The sequence below is a fragment of the Panthera tigris genome, chromosome B4, assembly GCF_018350195.1.
Source record: "Panthera tigris isolate Pti1 chromosome B4, P.tigris_Pti1_mat1.1, whole genome shotgun sequence".
Taxonomy (NCBI): domain Eukaryota; kingdom Metazoa; phylum Chordata; class Mammalia; order Carnivora; family Felidae; genus Panthera; species Panthera tigris.
Genome location: NC_056666.1, coordinates 52,040,886 through 52,056,582, shown reverse-complemented (window position 1 = coordinate 52,056,582; position 15,697 = coordinate 52,040,886). Strand labels below are relative to the sequence as shown.

The 15,697-nt window shown below is 35.5% G+C and overlaps 1 protein-coding gene across 4 annotated transcripts in view; it reads right to left on the bottom strand.

Annotated features, from left to right (window-relative positions):
- The window catches only part of AEBP2 (AE binding protein 2), a 92,857-nt gene that overhangs the window by 24,348 nt on the left and 52,812 nt on the right, over positions 1–15,697 (bottom strand). For 3 of the 4 annotated variants that reach the window (XM_042991855.1, XM_042991856.1, XM_007072870.2), the window contains exons 5-8: positions 11,866–11,990; positions 5,616–5,683; positions 2,669–2,782; positions 37–63 (exon numbers count right to left, since the gene is read on the bottom strand). In XM_042991855.1, coding sequence (XP_042847789.1) covers positions 37–63; positions 2,669–2,782; positions 5,616–5,683; positions 11,866–11,990 — 334 coding nt within the window. The other variant, XM_042991857.1, reaches the window with a different exon arrangement.

Genomic DNA, 15,697 nt, shown 5'->3' with positions numbered 1-15,697 from the left:
GCTTGTTTGCTTTTTATGTATTTATTTATTTTTTACCTCTTCAACCTCTTCTGCGGCATTGTTCTAGAAAGAGAGAAAAAGGAATATTCTTTTATTGGACTGAATCAAAAACACATTAAGTATTTCAAAAGAGACATTAAAAACATTAATAAGATATAGGCAGTGTGATAATCACTGATCATTAAAATTTATTTCCAAAGCATTCATACATTAATGGATGCAAATTTCAGTTATATAATATAGCTTTTTAATAAATCCTTTTTATGTAGGCTAATGTGATTCTAAAAAAGAATATCATGCCTAACACATGCATGTTAGCCAACTAGGACTTTAAAACTGATGTTTAAACCTTGAATAAATATGTTCTTTTTAGTTTCATTTTGAAGTTAATATATTTTTAGGTTTGTCATGCTTTCATTTTGAGATGTGTATAAGCCACAAAATATTTCTCCTAAAACAAGTTTGAATAATCACTTTATTCTTTTTACTTAATTTCACAAGTTCTCCAAATCAAAATCCAGACCTCACTCACATGTTACACCACAGCAAATGTAGCCAGTTCTATTAATCTGTACCACTTTAGGAAAGACTCCATTCTAATTCCGGAATAGCAGAATCATGAAAATTTAGAGTCAGAATTAAATGTTAAGACCGGGGCAGGGGGCAGTAATACAGTTAAAGAAAATTAACTCTACAGATGCATTTAATATGTCTTAAGAACACCTTCATTACCCAAGAGTGACATCAATTTAGAATTGCAGACTTAACACTTTTCAGAACATACAATGCAATTCCTATGCTCTTTTGGACAATAGTTCTGCACCCAAATGGTTTTTTTTTTTTTAAGTTACTTTCGCTAATATCTAAATTGCTTCCTATATACACAAAATAGCAAAAATAAGCTGTCTGTGAAAAAGGAAGAGCCTCAGAGAGGGAGAAGTAGAATGCAGGGCAGAAACACAAAAGTTAGTCTGAATCTTATAATTAAGATTCATGCCCCTTTGTCAACTCTCTGCCTAAGGGATGTTTACAACCAGTTCTAATAGCAGGGTGGCTCTCCCCAAATATCACTCTTTTAAAATGCTAATTTTAATTACTCCCTTCAAAGAGTAAGCAGAAATAAACCCTAAATTAAGTACCAGTAAATAAAGAATATTCAATTATTTTTCTCAAAAAGAAAAAGGTAAATCATGACTTGCCCGTATTTCTGATAGTGGATTTCCCTCAATCTCTCCTCTAAGGTAATTTCACCGTTTTTTATGCTAGTTAATTTCTCAATAACACAGTTCCATCACACAGAAAACAAGTTTTTATTGTACTTATTATTAGCATCTGCACTAGAAGATCTTTAAAACAATTTGCGGGGTTGGAGTGCCTGGGTAGCTCAGTCGGAAGCATCAAACTTTTCATTTCAGCTCAGGTCATGATCTCACAGTCGTTGGATCGACTCCAAGTTGGGTTCTATGGTGACAATGCAGAGCCTGCTTGGGATTCTCTCTTCCTCTCTCTGCCCTCCCCCTCCAATCAAAATAAATAAACTTAAAAAATAATAATTTGGGGGGAATAGGGAAAACTTAAGAATCTTGGGGTTTCCACAAGGCAAGTCCCATTCACTATGTGAGAATTTCCCTCAGAAGAGATCTTAAATTATAGAAATCCTATTAAACTGAATTACATTCCAGGAAGTTGAGTCATAGAATAAACAGAACCTTCAGAATGTTTAACTGCTACAGGATTTGACATAGGGACAGAGTCTCTTTATGACAGCTAAAATTCATACTTGGGATTATCAATTATTATATGCTATCTTATTCTTATTCAACCTATTCCTATGCAAAATACATATCAAGTTGAAACTGATTTTTAAAACATAAAAATCTGCTCATAAAGAGTGCCTTTTAAGCATTTTCCCCACTTTCTGAATCACCCTAGTATACATCATTTGGATGGAGGCAGTGTGGAGTTCAGTCATACCCTATCTGTGTAACCTTAGGCAAGCTATTTAAACTCTTGCCTCAGTTTTCCAATCTGTAAAACAGAGATAGTAACACCTACTTCACAGGCTGCTGTGAGGATGAAGTGTATGTAAAGCACCTAGCAAAGTGACTCAGCACATAGTCAGAAATGTTGGTCTCTTCTCCTTCCCCCCCTATACCTTCATAAGCACAGCACACTAAAACAAAGGTCAGATCAGAAAATTATTAGCAATGTGAACACTGAGCTTCCTCTTAAAAACAAACACAACAATATTTAAACTGTTCTAAAGGCTTGGGTAGAGTAGAAGTTTAAAAAATTCATCATTTATGGTATTTTAGGGCATTTGTGGTATAATCCCAGATCCATAAAAGTCTGGTATTGTAAAAAGAATTACGTATGTAAACAAAAGACACTTATTTTCAAAATAGTATGTACATTAGAATCTAAGCTATGTAAGATAAATCTGGAATTAAGTTGGCATATAAACTTTACCAAAATAATTATCTTTCTGGATTCTACAATTTATAAGCTTTTGTGATGTAATTTCCATATACAAAGCTCCAGAAAGCAAGCTATGCTTGGTACTGAAATTCAGTACTTAAAATTAAGTCCTAACCTTATATCCAAAAAGTTTAGGGAAATTTAAGATTATGATTCAAAAATTAAAACATCTAATCAAGAATTAGATTACCTGTATATGTTTGGATCCAAAAGCAAGGCAGTATCTTTGGGTAGCTTTGATAAATGAACTACTTTAGTTTTTAATTGATGTCGTTCACTTTCATTCACCCACACGTCAGGCAGACTATGAATTAAAAAACAAGTCATAAATGAAATAGCATTCATTTTAAACTTACCCTTTATATAACTTCACATTACCCAGACTTTTCCATTAGCGTGACTGAGCCACAGAAATTAACAACCTTCTCAGAAGCCAAAGAAATAGCAACGGGATGCGGAGTCCCAGGTAAAAAATGACAGTGAAATTTCAGGCATGAATTTGGGAATGAATTAGGAATTTTTGGTGGCAAAGCCATATCAAACTTAGAAACACATATTATAGAACACTGCCTTGTCTTTTAGTTCAATGAGTAAATGTCATACTTGAGCTTGACTTGATGGAGTTTTTCTTTTCTTTTTTTTTTTTTTTTTATTGAAGTACAGTTGACATCCAGTGCTATTTTAGTTTCAGGTATACAACATAGTAATTCGACAATTCCAAAAATTACTCTCTCACCATATCATATTATTATAGTAATATTGACTATATTCCTTATGGTAACACCAAGTTAAGAAATAAGTAAACACGAAGTAGATTAAACTCTACTTTAAAAAAATGCACATGACCAAAATCCTGAATTCAAAGAAATTCAATCCTATCAGGAAATTCAAATAAAAGCAATTTGATTGATATTTATACTGATCAATATCCAAAATACTAAAAATACACAGATATTTGACTATACTTTAAAGAAACTGTTTAGGGGTGCCTGGGTGGCGCAGTCGGTTAAGCGTCCGACTTCAGCCAGGTCACGATCTCGCGGTCCGTGAGTTCGAGCCCCGCGTCAGGCTCTGGGCTGATGGCTCGGAGCCTGGAGCCTGTTTCCGATTCTGTGTCTCCCTCTCTCTCTGCCCCTCCCCCATTCATGCTCTGTCTCTCTCTGTCCCAAAAATAAATAATAAAAAACGTTGAAAAAAAAAATTAAAAAAAAAAAAAAAAAAAAAGGAAAAGAAACTGTTTATAACCTTAACATAAAAAGAGCTCTTACAAATCAGTATGAAACAGGTGAATATTCATCAGGGAAAAAGGAACATGATAGACAAAGGATACAAACCAACAATTCACCAAAGATAAAAACAGTTTAAAAATTATCTTATTTGTAATCAAAGAAATATAAAATGTAAGAATGATAACAGTGTTAATAACCAGAGAAATAAGCTCTCTAATGTAGTGGATAGGATTATAATTGGCACAAATTTTCAGGAAGGCGATGTGTATTGAAACCCATCAATAATTTGCATAGTTTGTGTACTGGCTGATCTTAATATCTCTTTAACAGCAGAGAAAAACGGGTACCTTTAGTGTTTCAGGAAAAAAAGGAGTTCATTAAATAAGTTTTACACAGCCATTTCAAAATATTTTACAGTAGCATTTCCACAAAACCTGGATGGAGGGGATGTGTGTGGAAAATATGTTCTACGTTAATGGAAGTTTGATAGTCACAGGATTTAAAAAAAGCTAGATTTCTTTACTAATATGCTAACATGTATTGTAAACTCTCAAATCTATTGAAGAACTCTTAATTCACATCACATTAACATCTCCTTAGAATGAAGTCTGAGAAACAATACTGTAGAAAAATACTGAGTAACAAAAGATAAATGTTAACCACATACTATTAATTTCTGAAAAACCAAGTATACACAATGAGAGTCCATTCATTCATTTATTCTATTCTTGGTATTTATTGATTTTACCCCAAACTTTTATGATTTATATACCTTTATTACCTTTTCTAACAAAAAGAATTTTAATAAAAACATAAAAGGAGGGGCACTTGAGCAGCTTAGTCGGCTAAGCATCCGACTCTTGATTTTGGCTCAGGTCACAATCTCACAGTGCGTGGGTTTGAGCCCTCAATCAGGCTCTGCGCTGACAGTGCTGAGCCTGCTTGGGATTCTCTCTCCCCCTCCTCCTCCTCTTCCTTCTCTGCTCCTCCCCCAATTGTGCTCTCTCTCTCTCCAAAATAAATAAATAAACATTAAAAAAAAAGATAAAAGGAAAATTAAACACAAAAACATGAAAAACCTAAGGATTTTCAGGGCCAGAAAAATATAATGCTTTTGGAAAACAAGCTAAATGATTTTTCTTTATCACTGTGAGCTAGAAAATGTTTAGAATGTTTTTAAATGATTCAAACACAGGCAAAACTAAGGCTGCTTGCGTACTGCCTGAGGGTCATCTAAAAATCATAAAAATAATTACATTCTAAAAATGATTAAAAATTGCTACAACTTTTATTGAAAACAGAAACAGCTAGTTGTAAAGGTTGTAACTTGAGTCAGGTACTATAAGAACTTTCACAGATTCTTTAACCCTGACAGGTCAAAATGTTTTGCAGTCTAATTTCTGTAATTCTTTTATATTCAAACACAGTAACTATTCAAACACAGTAGATATTTGAGTGTAAGATCATAATAAAAATAAGAGAGTCTATGGGGCACCTGAATGGCTCAGTCAGTTATTAAGCATCTGACTTCAGCTCTGCTGTCAGTACAGAGCCACTTCAGATCCTCTGTCCCCTCTCTTTCTGCCCCACCCCCACACGTGCACCTGTATACTCACTCTCTCAAAAATAAACATTAAAAAGAAAATAAGAAGGATGCCTGAGTGGCTCAGTCAGTTAAGCGTCTGACATTGGCTCAATCATGATCTCATGGTTTGTGAGTTCGAGCTCTGCACCGGGCTTTGGGCTGACAGCTCAGACCCTGGAACCTGCTTTGCATTCTGTGTCTCCCTCTCTCTCTCTGCCCCTCCACAGCTCGCACTCTCTCTGTCTCTCTCAAAAATAAACATTAAAAAAAATTTTTTAAAGAAAATAAGAGTCTATTAATTATACAGTATTTCAAATACTTACATGTCTTCAGGCATCCAATGAAGCAAAAGTTTTATCTTTCCAGAATCCTCTTTTCTCTTAGCTATTACCTAGTAATGATATAAGAGTTCATAAAAATTATTTGTAAAACATTATTTTAATGCATCAATAAAAAGCAGTTTTGATTCTAATTAAGAATTTTTAAGTATTCATATCCTGGACCAGATATTATCACAGAATTTTGTTCTGACCTGCTTTAATAGCAGCTTCACCTTTTGATCATATATTTTCACAAAAGAAACAGAGAAAAAAGGAGTTGAAAAAATTTTGTATGCCCAAATATTAATACCATATTATCTTTATTAAGGGACTGAAAAATGCTATTTATTTTACTATTAAAGTCTGAAGATTAGCTAGACTGCCAACCAACAATGCATTAGTTGAAAAATTTTTTTTTAATTTTTTTAATGTTTATTTATTTTTGAGACAGAGAGAGACAGAGTGCAAGTGGAGGAGGGGCAGAGAGAGAGGGAGACACAGAATCTGACACAGGCTCCAGGCTCTGAGCTGTCAGCACAGAGCCCGACACGGGGCTGGAACCCACGAACCGTGAGATCATGACCTGACCCGAAGTCGGACGCTCAACCGACTGAGCCACCCAGGTGCCCCTAGTTGAAATATTTTTAAAGAATAAGATGGTAAAGAAAAAAGAACTGCGGAGATGGGAGAGGTCTATAATTTATGACTAAGATATTTGTTGTTTGCTTGGATGTTTTTGTTTGCTGGTTGGTTTGTGTTACTTTAAATGAAACAGCCAATCAGTGTTTAGGTTCAATTATAAGGAATCTACAGATCAACCTAAATTAAAAAGACCTACATAACATAAAGTATGAAAAAGGGAATATACTGGGGTGCCCAGTTAAGTGCCCAACTTCAGCTCAGGTCATGATCTCGCGGTCCGTGAGTTCAAGCCCCCCGTAGGGCTCTGTGCTAACAGTGCAGAGCCTGGAGCTGCTTGGAATTCTGTGTCTCCCTCGCTCTCTGGCCCTCCCTGGTTCATGCTCTGTCTCTTTCTCAAAAATAAATAAAACATTTTTAACAAAGGGTAATATACTGGTCATTCATTACTAGATTCTGAAAATTAAGATAATGCTTAAATAATAACTGACCAAAATGGTATTTTGTAACTCTTACAACTTCCATATTAGCAAAATTAGCACTGTAGTGTTCTCATAATCGAAGTCTCAGTATTTTCACCAACTTTAAGCTGCAAACAGCCACCTCAAAATATGTTGAAGTATTATATTAAAGTAAAAACAGCACTTTATACATCAATAAAACCTATAATTCCCATTACTTAAAAACCAACAGTTAGGTACTCTAATTCTAGACTTGATAATAAGATTAATTTAAAAGACTAAAGACAAATCTGAGGATGCTGAAACAAAACACCTCTACAAAAAATTATAATATAAAAACAATGCAAACCAACTGACTAGTAACTAGGATTCTGCTGACCTCTTCTGGAGAAGGCTCAGAAGAAAATGTTTCAATTAAAGACGACAAATTAGGCAAACTGCATATAGCATAGTACCACCTCACACATATATTTTTCTGCAAAACTGTTTCATTATCTACACAGGTATTTCCTATAAATGCTTATTTGATTACTAAGGAAACTTAAAATTGCAGTTCGTATTGAATATCTGACTGCTAAAAGAAGCAATTCTGTTTAACACATACCACCTCCATCAAAACCTTTCTAGTCATGGAACTTGGGTGAACCTGTCCACCTAACTCCTTTTTCTTTTTTTTTTTTTTTTAATTTTTTTACATTTATTTATTTCTGAGAGACAGAGAGATAGAACGTGAGTGGGAGAAGGGCAGAGAGAGAAGGAGACACAGAATCCGAAGCAGGCTCCAGGCTCTGAGCTGTCAGCACAGAGCCCAATGCGGGGCTCGAATTCAAGAGTTGTGAGATCATGACCTGAGCTGAAGTCAGACGCTTAACTGACTGAGCCACCCAGGTGTCCCACTCCTTTCTTTTCTATTATGTCCACGAAGACCTGTTCCCAGACTGATGCCTCTTCTAACCACTTTCCTCAGCAAAAAGCATTCCTCAAGATTACACTCTACTTTTGTGGCTCTTCCTTAGTCAAGGTCCTTCCACAAGGTCACTTGAGATGCAAATCATCCCTACTCCTTAGTTTTTATGGAAAAAAAACTTGTCATACCTTGTATGACAAACATAGGTATGTTCTTAAAATCTCTCAAATGTTTTCTACAGCTAAAAAGCTTATGTTTTCATCTTCATAAATGGTTTTGTCCACGTAAATTAAAAAAGAATTTTTCCAGACTCCTAATATAATCACCACTATTTTTAGGTCCTTCACTTTTTTGATCATAACTATTCCTCCCATGGTGAACCTAAGGATTTCATCACAAGGGAGATGCTCTAATGAAAGCATGTGAATGTTGATGCTTCATTTCTTAAAACACAACTGTACTCATCATTGTCACCACTATTCCCTAATATGTAGAGATACTTGCTCATTACCAAACCATTATTTCATCAGATTTATTGTCCTTTAAAATCAGTGATAAGCCCCAAATCTCACTCCTTAGACTTCTTTATTTATACTTAGTTCCTACATGATTCTATCCAGTCTGATTCCTTTAAATACCACTAATATGCTGAAAACTTACATATTTGTACCTGTGGCCGTACTTCTTCTCTGAGCTCAAACTCTTACATCCATGTGCCTAAGTTAAAGAGGGAGTAGATTCTCTACTGAATGTATCAAAATTATAGCTCTTGACACTCCCCTCTCCCCCAGTCTGCTTTCCCCAAAGCCTCTATTAAATAGCAACTCCACTACTTTGCCCAGTTGCCCAGGCCAGAAACACTGTGGGCATCCCTTACTTTCATTACCAAACCTGACATCTGATCCATCATAATTCTGGTTAGTAGTACTTTCAAAAGATATCCAGAATCTAACCCTTCTCCACATCTAACCATTCTAAGCATCTCCACCATAACCATTCTGACCTTTTCTCACCTGAGATAAAAAGGCTGATGTCTCTTTCCCCCACCCTGACCTACATTCTGTCCTCAACACACAAAACAAGTGAGCACATTAAAATCCACATGAAAGAGGGGCACCTGGGTGACTCAGTCGGTTAAGCGTCCGACTTCAGCTCAGGTCATGACCTCAGGGTTTGTGAGTTCTAGCCCCATGTCAGGCTCTGTGCCGACAGCTCAGAGCCTGAAGCCTGTTTCAGCTTCTGTGTCTCCCTCTCTCTCTGCCCCTCCCCTGCTTGCGCGCGCTCTCTCTCTCAAAACTAAACATTAAAAAAAAAAATCCACAAGAGAAAAGAGATCAGTGAGTTCACCAGGGTAGGGGATGGAGGCAGAGATGAACTATAAAATTACAGTAGAAAACCTCTGAGTGATGGGAATGTTCTGTATCTTAATTGTGGCGGTGGTAGTGGTTTCACAGGTAAGTACAATTGTCAAAACTCATAGATAACTGTTTAAGTGGGTACAATTTTATTTATTACACCTCAATAAAAATTATTATAAAAAAAAAAACAGCAGACCATGGCTACTCCAATTTCTTCAATGGCTTCCCATCACACAAAGAATAAAAGCCACAGTCTTAGTCAAACAAGGTTCTCCCCACTCTGACTTAACTCTTACTCTCTCTGCTTTCGTGCATACTTGGCCTATTTTCAAACATACTTGGCATATTCCCACTTTGCAATTCTATATTTGATTTTCCCTCTAGTGATGATGTTCATCCCCCTAATAACTGAATGGTTCACACCCTCACTTCCTCTACTATTTCATCTTATCATGTCTCTTCCACTAGACATAGTTTATTGTTTTGTTTTAATCAGTTTTGTTCTCTGCTGTATCATTAGTACAAAGCAGGTGCTCAGTATTTAAGTGAATGGACAAATGAGTACTAATGCCATACTATGGGTCTGGTGACCAAAACTTACTTATTGACCTTTGAAAAGAAGAACAATTATAGACCAAATCATGAGCCTACGTTACCAAACTTCAAAGGAGGACTTCAACCATCACTGCTGAACAAGCCCCTGATCTTGCTGAATCCCAACAAAATTCCCATTACAGCCATTTTAACTTTGGTCTTCACAAACTCTGTTTTTCCTTTCAATACTTTTGTTCTTATTTAGATAACTATATTTCCAATTTTTTTTATATTTATTTTTGAGAGAGAGAGACAGACAGAAAGACACACACACACACACACACACACAGGATCCAAAGCAGGCTCCAGGCTCTGAGCTGTCAGCACAAAGCCTGACGTGGGGGGGCTTGATCTCACGAACCGTGAGATCATGACCTGAGCCAAAGTCAGACACTTAACAGACTGAGTCATCCAAGTGCCCCTCCAATATTTTTTTTAATCCAATTTTTCTTCATAGAGAATATACAGTTTCACCTTTCCTCAAACCCAAACTCACACCTCTCATGTGCTCCAATCTCAGAGCAATGATTCCCTTGCTTTGTGTCTAATCTTCTACATTTGTTGCCTTTAATTCTAGCAATCATAGTCAAAACTGGGAATTTTTCATTGGAAGTATACACAAATGAAAAAGTAAAAATGCAATGCAACAAAACCTCAAGGTTACAGGAGATGGAAAAAACAGATATTCAAACCAGCAGAGAAATTGGTATCAATATGATCTTTTGTATTTTATCCTTGTGTATTCTGATTGATCTAAATACTAAAACCTAAATTTAGTATATTTTATATTTCAAGAGTCAAAACAATCTCTTTCTCCAGAGATTCAAATCAACAAGGTCTGACCTAAAATTTACCTCGGGGTACCTGGGTGACTCAGTTGGTTAAGCATCTGACTCTTGATTTCAGCTCAGGTCGTGACCTCACGGTTCACAAAACCAAGCGTGGCCCACGTTGGGCTCCACACTGCATATGGGACCTGCTTGGGATTCTCTTTCTCCCTCTCTTTCTGCTCCTCTCCTCCCCACCCCCACCCCCGCTCTCAAAATAAATAAACATTTTTTAAAAACACTAAAAAAAATAATAAAGATGACTGCATAATAAAACAGCAAAGGGCCTGGGAAAAAGAACAACTCTGTTACCTCCTAGCTAACCAAAAATAGTTACTGCTTTTTCAAATTTGGTACTTTTCCTATATTGAACAACACGGTCATTCAGCAAATAAACGGAGTACTATGTGTCAGGAACAATTACAGAAACTTGGGATACATCAGTAGAATAAATAAATAAAAAATCCCTCCTTCAGGGCACCTGGGTGGCTCAGTCAGTTAAGCATCAGATTCTTGGTTTGGCTCAGGCTGATCTCACAATTTCATGAGTTCAAGCCCCATGGTGGGCTCTGTGCTGGCAGCACAGAGCCTGCTTGGGAGTCTCTCTCCCTGCCCCTCCCCCACTCACAATGTCTCCATGTCTCTCTCTCTCAAAATAAATACATAAACTTAAAAAAAAAATCCCTCTTTCATAAATCTTTAATTTTATGGCCATTATCTTATTTCTTTAGATGTGTTTCTGAGGCTGAAGGAAAAGCATGTAAGCACTCAGGGATAAGACTTAAAAGAAGTCTAATACTCTAACTTTACAAATGAGGAAACCAGAAAAGACACCTAATTATAAGGTCAAAGCCTGATCTGCAAATGCCTACAAGCCCAAATGTCACCCTAATATTCCTAAATAGCTCAAATTAAAGGCTAAAATATTCAATTGAATCATCAAAATGTTGAACTGTGGGGAATACAGTTGACTCTTGAACAACCCAGAGGTTAAGGCTGCCAACCACTCACCCAGTCAAAAACCCACATATAACTTTTGACTCCCCAAGAACTAACAGCCTACTGTTGACCAGAAACCTTACCGAAAACATAAACAGTCAATTAACACATATTTTGTACATTATGTGTATTATATACTATATTCTGACAATAAAGTAAACTAAAAGAAAACACTAAAATCATAAGGAAGAAAAAAGACATTTACAGTACTTTACTATGTTTATTGAAAAAAATCTGTATGTAAGTGGATCTGTGCAATTTAAACCCATGTTGCTTAAGAGTTAACTGTATTTGCTTTACAACCAACAATACAAGTAATTTTTAAAATACTGATAAAGCAGAACTTTTTGATTTTGTTAAAATATATATTCTAAGGTTTTGAGCAGTTTAGAAATGTGATTGTGAAAGTCAAAATACATGTTCTTGCAGACCTACATAGATAATTAAAAAACAAAAACAAATACTTACAGTACTATGAAAAACAACACTGTGTCCCTTCCCTAAACTTTCTATATGAGCTGAGAGGTTAAAGCATATGGCTCGATGTCTTATCGCATCCAGTGTTTGTGCATCGAAGAAATCATGTGGTCGTGCTAAAAGTCAACACAAAAGAAGTAAAGAATATTTAGAAAAATGTAACAATTTGCCAAACAGCCAAATAGTCCATTTTCTACAAAAATGTAATAAGTAAGGGTTAAAACAATTAACAAGTATCTATCTGGTGTTTAAATAAAAAATTTTATTTTGCTTTCAGAACATGGGTTCTAGCTGACAAGAAGAATATACAAAAGCTAATGAGTGAATGTGGCTTAATTGTGCCGTTTGGTGTGGGAGGTTGTAACCTCAGACCTCATGATTCCACATTTCAGCTATCTTTTCCATGTAATTTCATATTTCACTCCAGCATCTTGCCTGAGCACCAGTCCTGCATTTTCAACAATCTGATGAGTATCTCCATCTATCAACACACTGAGATCTAATTCACCACAGCCAAACATATAACATGTATGTCAGGAATACTCTATATTTATAAACATGTAATCAAAAATTTTCCAAATTTGGGGCACCTGGCTGGCTCAGTGGGAGGAGCATGCGACTCTTGATCTCAGGGTCATGAGTTCAAGCCCCACGCTGGGTGTAGAGATTATCTGAATAAACTTAAAAAAAAATTCCAAATTTGACAAACTGGTAATATTATTTTGGAGTTCTTGACAATTATTTTCTTGACTGTAAAGAACTCTTCCAACAACAATCTAAGAAAATTATGAATACATCCTTGAATGCCAATGAGTCCGCCAAAATTCTTTCTAACTCCCAACTCCACCAGTTATTAGCTGTGCAGCTTTAGGCAAACTGCTTAATCTACTTGGCCTGTTTCCTTATTTGTGAAACGGAGATAACAACAGCTATAGTTTAGGAAAAAGAAATGCATGTGAAAAATGCCTTCATAAGTCACAAAGCAGTTTATATTAATAAGCTTATACTACTTTTAAAAATAAACTCACAAACCTAGAGTAAGCTTTAGTGTAATCACAAAACTATACACTAAAGGTTTAATTTGGTAAGAACATTTTTTAAATTTCTATTTTCATCCCGCTAGTATTATTATAAATTGTGCTATTTTTATTCCTAATAAGAACATTGCTCACAACAAGGAAAATGAATTTATTTTACAATTGCGGAGCTTACTAATACATGTAATTTTTCAAGATCATATGTAATTAAGAATTACATTTTATTGACATTAAAAGAGAGGGCTTGATTTCCTGCTACAGCATATTCTGAATTACACGTATGCTGATTTACCACACTATTCTGATTTACTACTATATGAAGTGGATTTTCCTTTACTAATCATGGAGTTCTCAGAACACCTACACAAATTCACCAGAGCTTTTGTGGGGAAATGTTTCACCAGTTGGCATACTCAATACAACAACCTAAATAGCTTTTTTTTTTTTTTTACTGGATCTTTCTTCAAAAGGAAATAAGCAAAACAACATCAAGTAATAAACTAGCAAAACCCACAACACTAGGAATGCAACAGGAAATCAGTCAGAAAAAAATATCTGACTTATACGGAATAAAAAAGTCATGATTTTACTTAAACACTGAGAAACAAATTCCCTTCCTGTTAGATTTGTAGCTACTAGGAGGAAAAGAAAGCGTACTCTATTCTGTCCATGCTCTCCAAATACACTTTTTCCTGAGCATGATAAGCACTTAGGAAAAATAGAAACTAAAATAATAGTCTCCAAAGCAGGTCTTGTCATGATCCATTAGGGTAAGGGAAGAAAATAGTATCACTACTTTTTTTTTTTCCATCTCAATGTTTTTTTCATATATCCTTCTTGGTGATTGTTTTATAACGTGCATCAGCAGCATTACCTGTGTGTACTGTGTAAGTACATGTTGGGATAGGGTGCCCAAGCATTTTTTTTTTTTTTCTTTTTAACTGATGAGCTGTACAATCAAAAACTTCTGGAGACCACAAAAATAGAGGCTCTATTTTCCTGTGGTTCAGAATTAAACATACCATCTGATTTCTTTTTTTGCCCTTCAGGTATGGTATTATGGGTATCCTTCCCAAGAACAGTACCATAGTTATGTAAAAGAATATTCTTAGGAGATGCATTCTTAGAATCTATGTTGTAATCAGAACAAAAAAACTACATATATAGGGAGATAAAGCAAATATGGCATATTCTCTAAATGAAGGATATGCAAGTATTTATTGTACTCTTCTTTCCACTTTACTTTGAAGTATGTTAAAACAGAAAAGCTTCGAAATAAATTTTATAAATTGTATCAAAGAGAAAATGACTTAAGCTGCAGTTCTACTGTTCATTGATATACTTCTCTCCCAGTTGAGTGAAAATGACCTTTCTGAATCACATGAGGAAGGCACTAGCAAAGTGATGATTTTACTACACTGCTACAGATAGGTACATTTTTAAAGAAGGAATGGACTGCAACAGCAGCAACCCTGCCATTCAAATCTTAACAGTGACTGCTCACAACGACAGCTCCTGAATCTTTTAAAGCTCATATACTCAGGATTATCTTTATTCTCCCCCCATAAAACAGGAAACAAAAAGATTGTTTTTCCCCACCACTCTCCCTACACAGCCTGTTTTAGTAGTTAATACTGGAAAAAACAACACTCTCAAAAGAGGCCATATACTTAAGCAGGCACCAGTCCCTCCTTCTCTAAGAAAGAACTAGATATTTAACCCATTCTCTTTAAAAGAACTAGCAAATTGCATAGATACTACCAAATAATATGAAAAGTCAGTAAGTTTAAATGATTACTACGTATACACAGAGATGAAAATAGTAATGAGGCTATTGAGTCAAAGAGGCGGGAAAGTGATTCTCAACTTTGAATACCATAATATATATTTAGCAATTTTCTGTGTGATTGCAAGTACCACATCAATATTCAAGTAAAAAAAAACAGATGTAATTTCTGTTTTTCTAAAAGGAAGTCAAAAGGAAAATGGATCCATAACCTAAATTCAATAGCCAACTTTGAAAAATAAACATTTATTTCAAAAATAAGACACTTAAAAGAGAGCTTAGAAAAGTTTGTCACCCACGGTTTGTTCATTTGTCCACTGTAGCTCTGTAGTAACAAAAAAAATTTGAACATTTTAGAGACAAGCCTTCTAGTCTGGATTAGTGTCTGGAGTCTCTTCTACGTTCTAATCAAATCCCAAGAGAAAAGGTAAGGTACAATCTATTTTTTTTCTATCTAGTTCACCCTTGCAGTGGACTCCCTTTCAATAACAGCTTCAGTCAATTCTCGCTCTCCATTCAGGATGTGCTGAATCAGCCAGCTGACACCACAAACCAGGCAGAGTGCTAGGCTGTGGAGCTTCAACATCAATTCCTGCTCCCCACGTATATAAAACTTATCGTCTAGACTATACCCTAAATATTGAGGATACATTTCATAATCTGGTAATTAAACATATTAACATATGTGTTACAACACATTTAAGTACAGAGACACACACTACAAATAGTTTTGCTATTCACCCATACCACTCTGCAGCAGATTGGTTACTTTTACTTCATTATTACCTTTAACATGTTCAAATTTTCTAAAATACCAACACCGCCATATTTTAAATTTTCTTGTTTTACAGCAGAATCAAAGGAACCCTCAAACTCTAACTGTATACAGACTTTGTATTCTAAGGCCACATATACTTACCCTCTCTTAACTAGAAAGGTAAGACAAAACATACATCACTGAACTCTCACACTAACACCCAAGGGATCCCATCTGTTTATT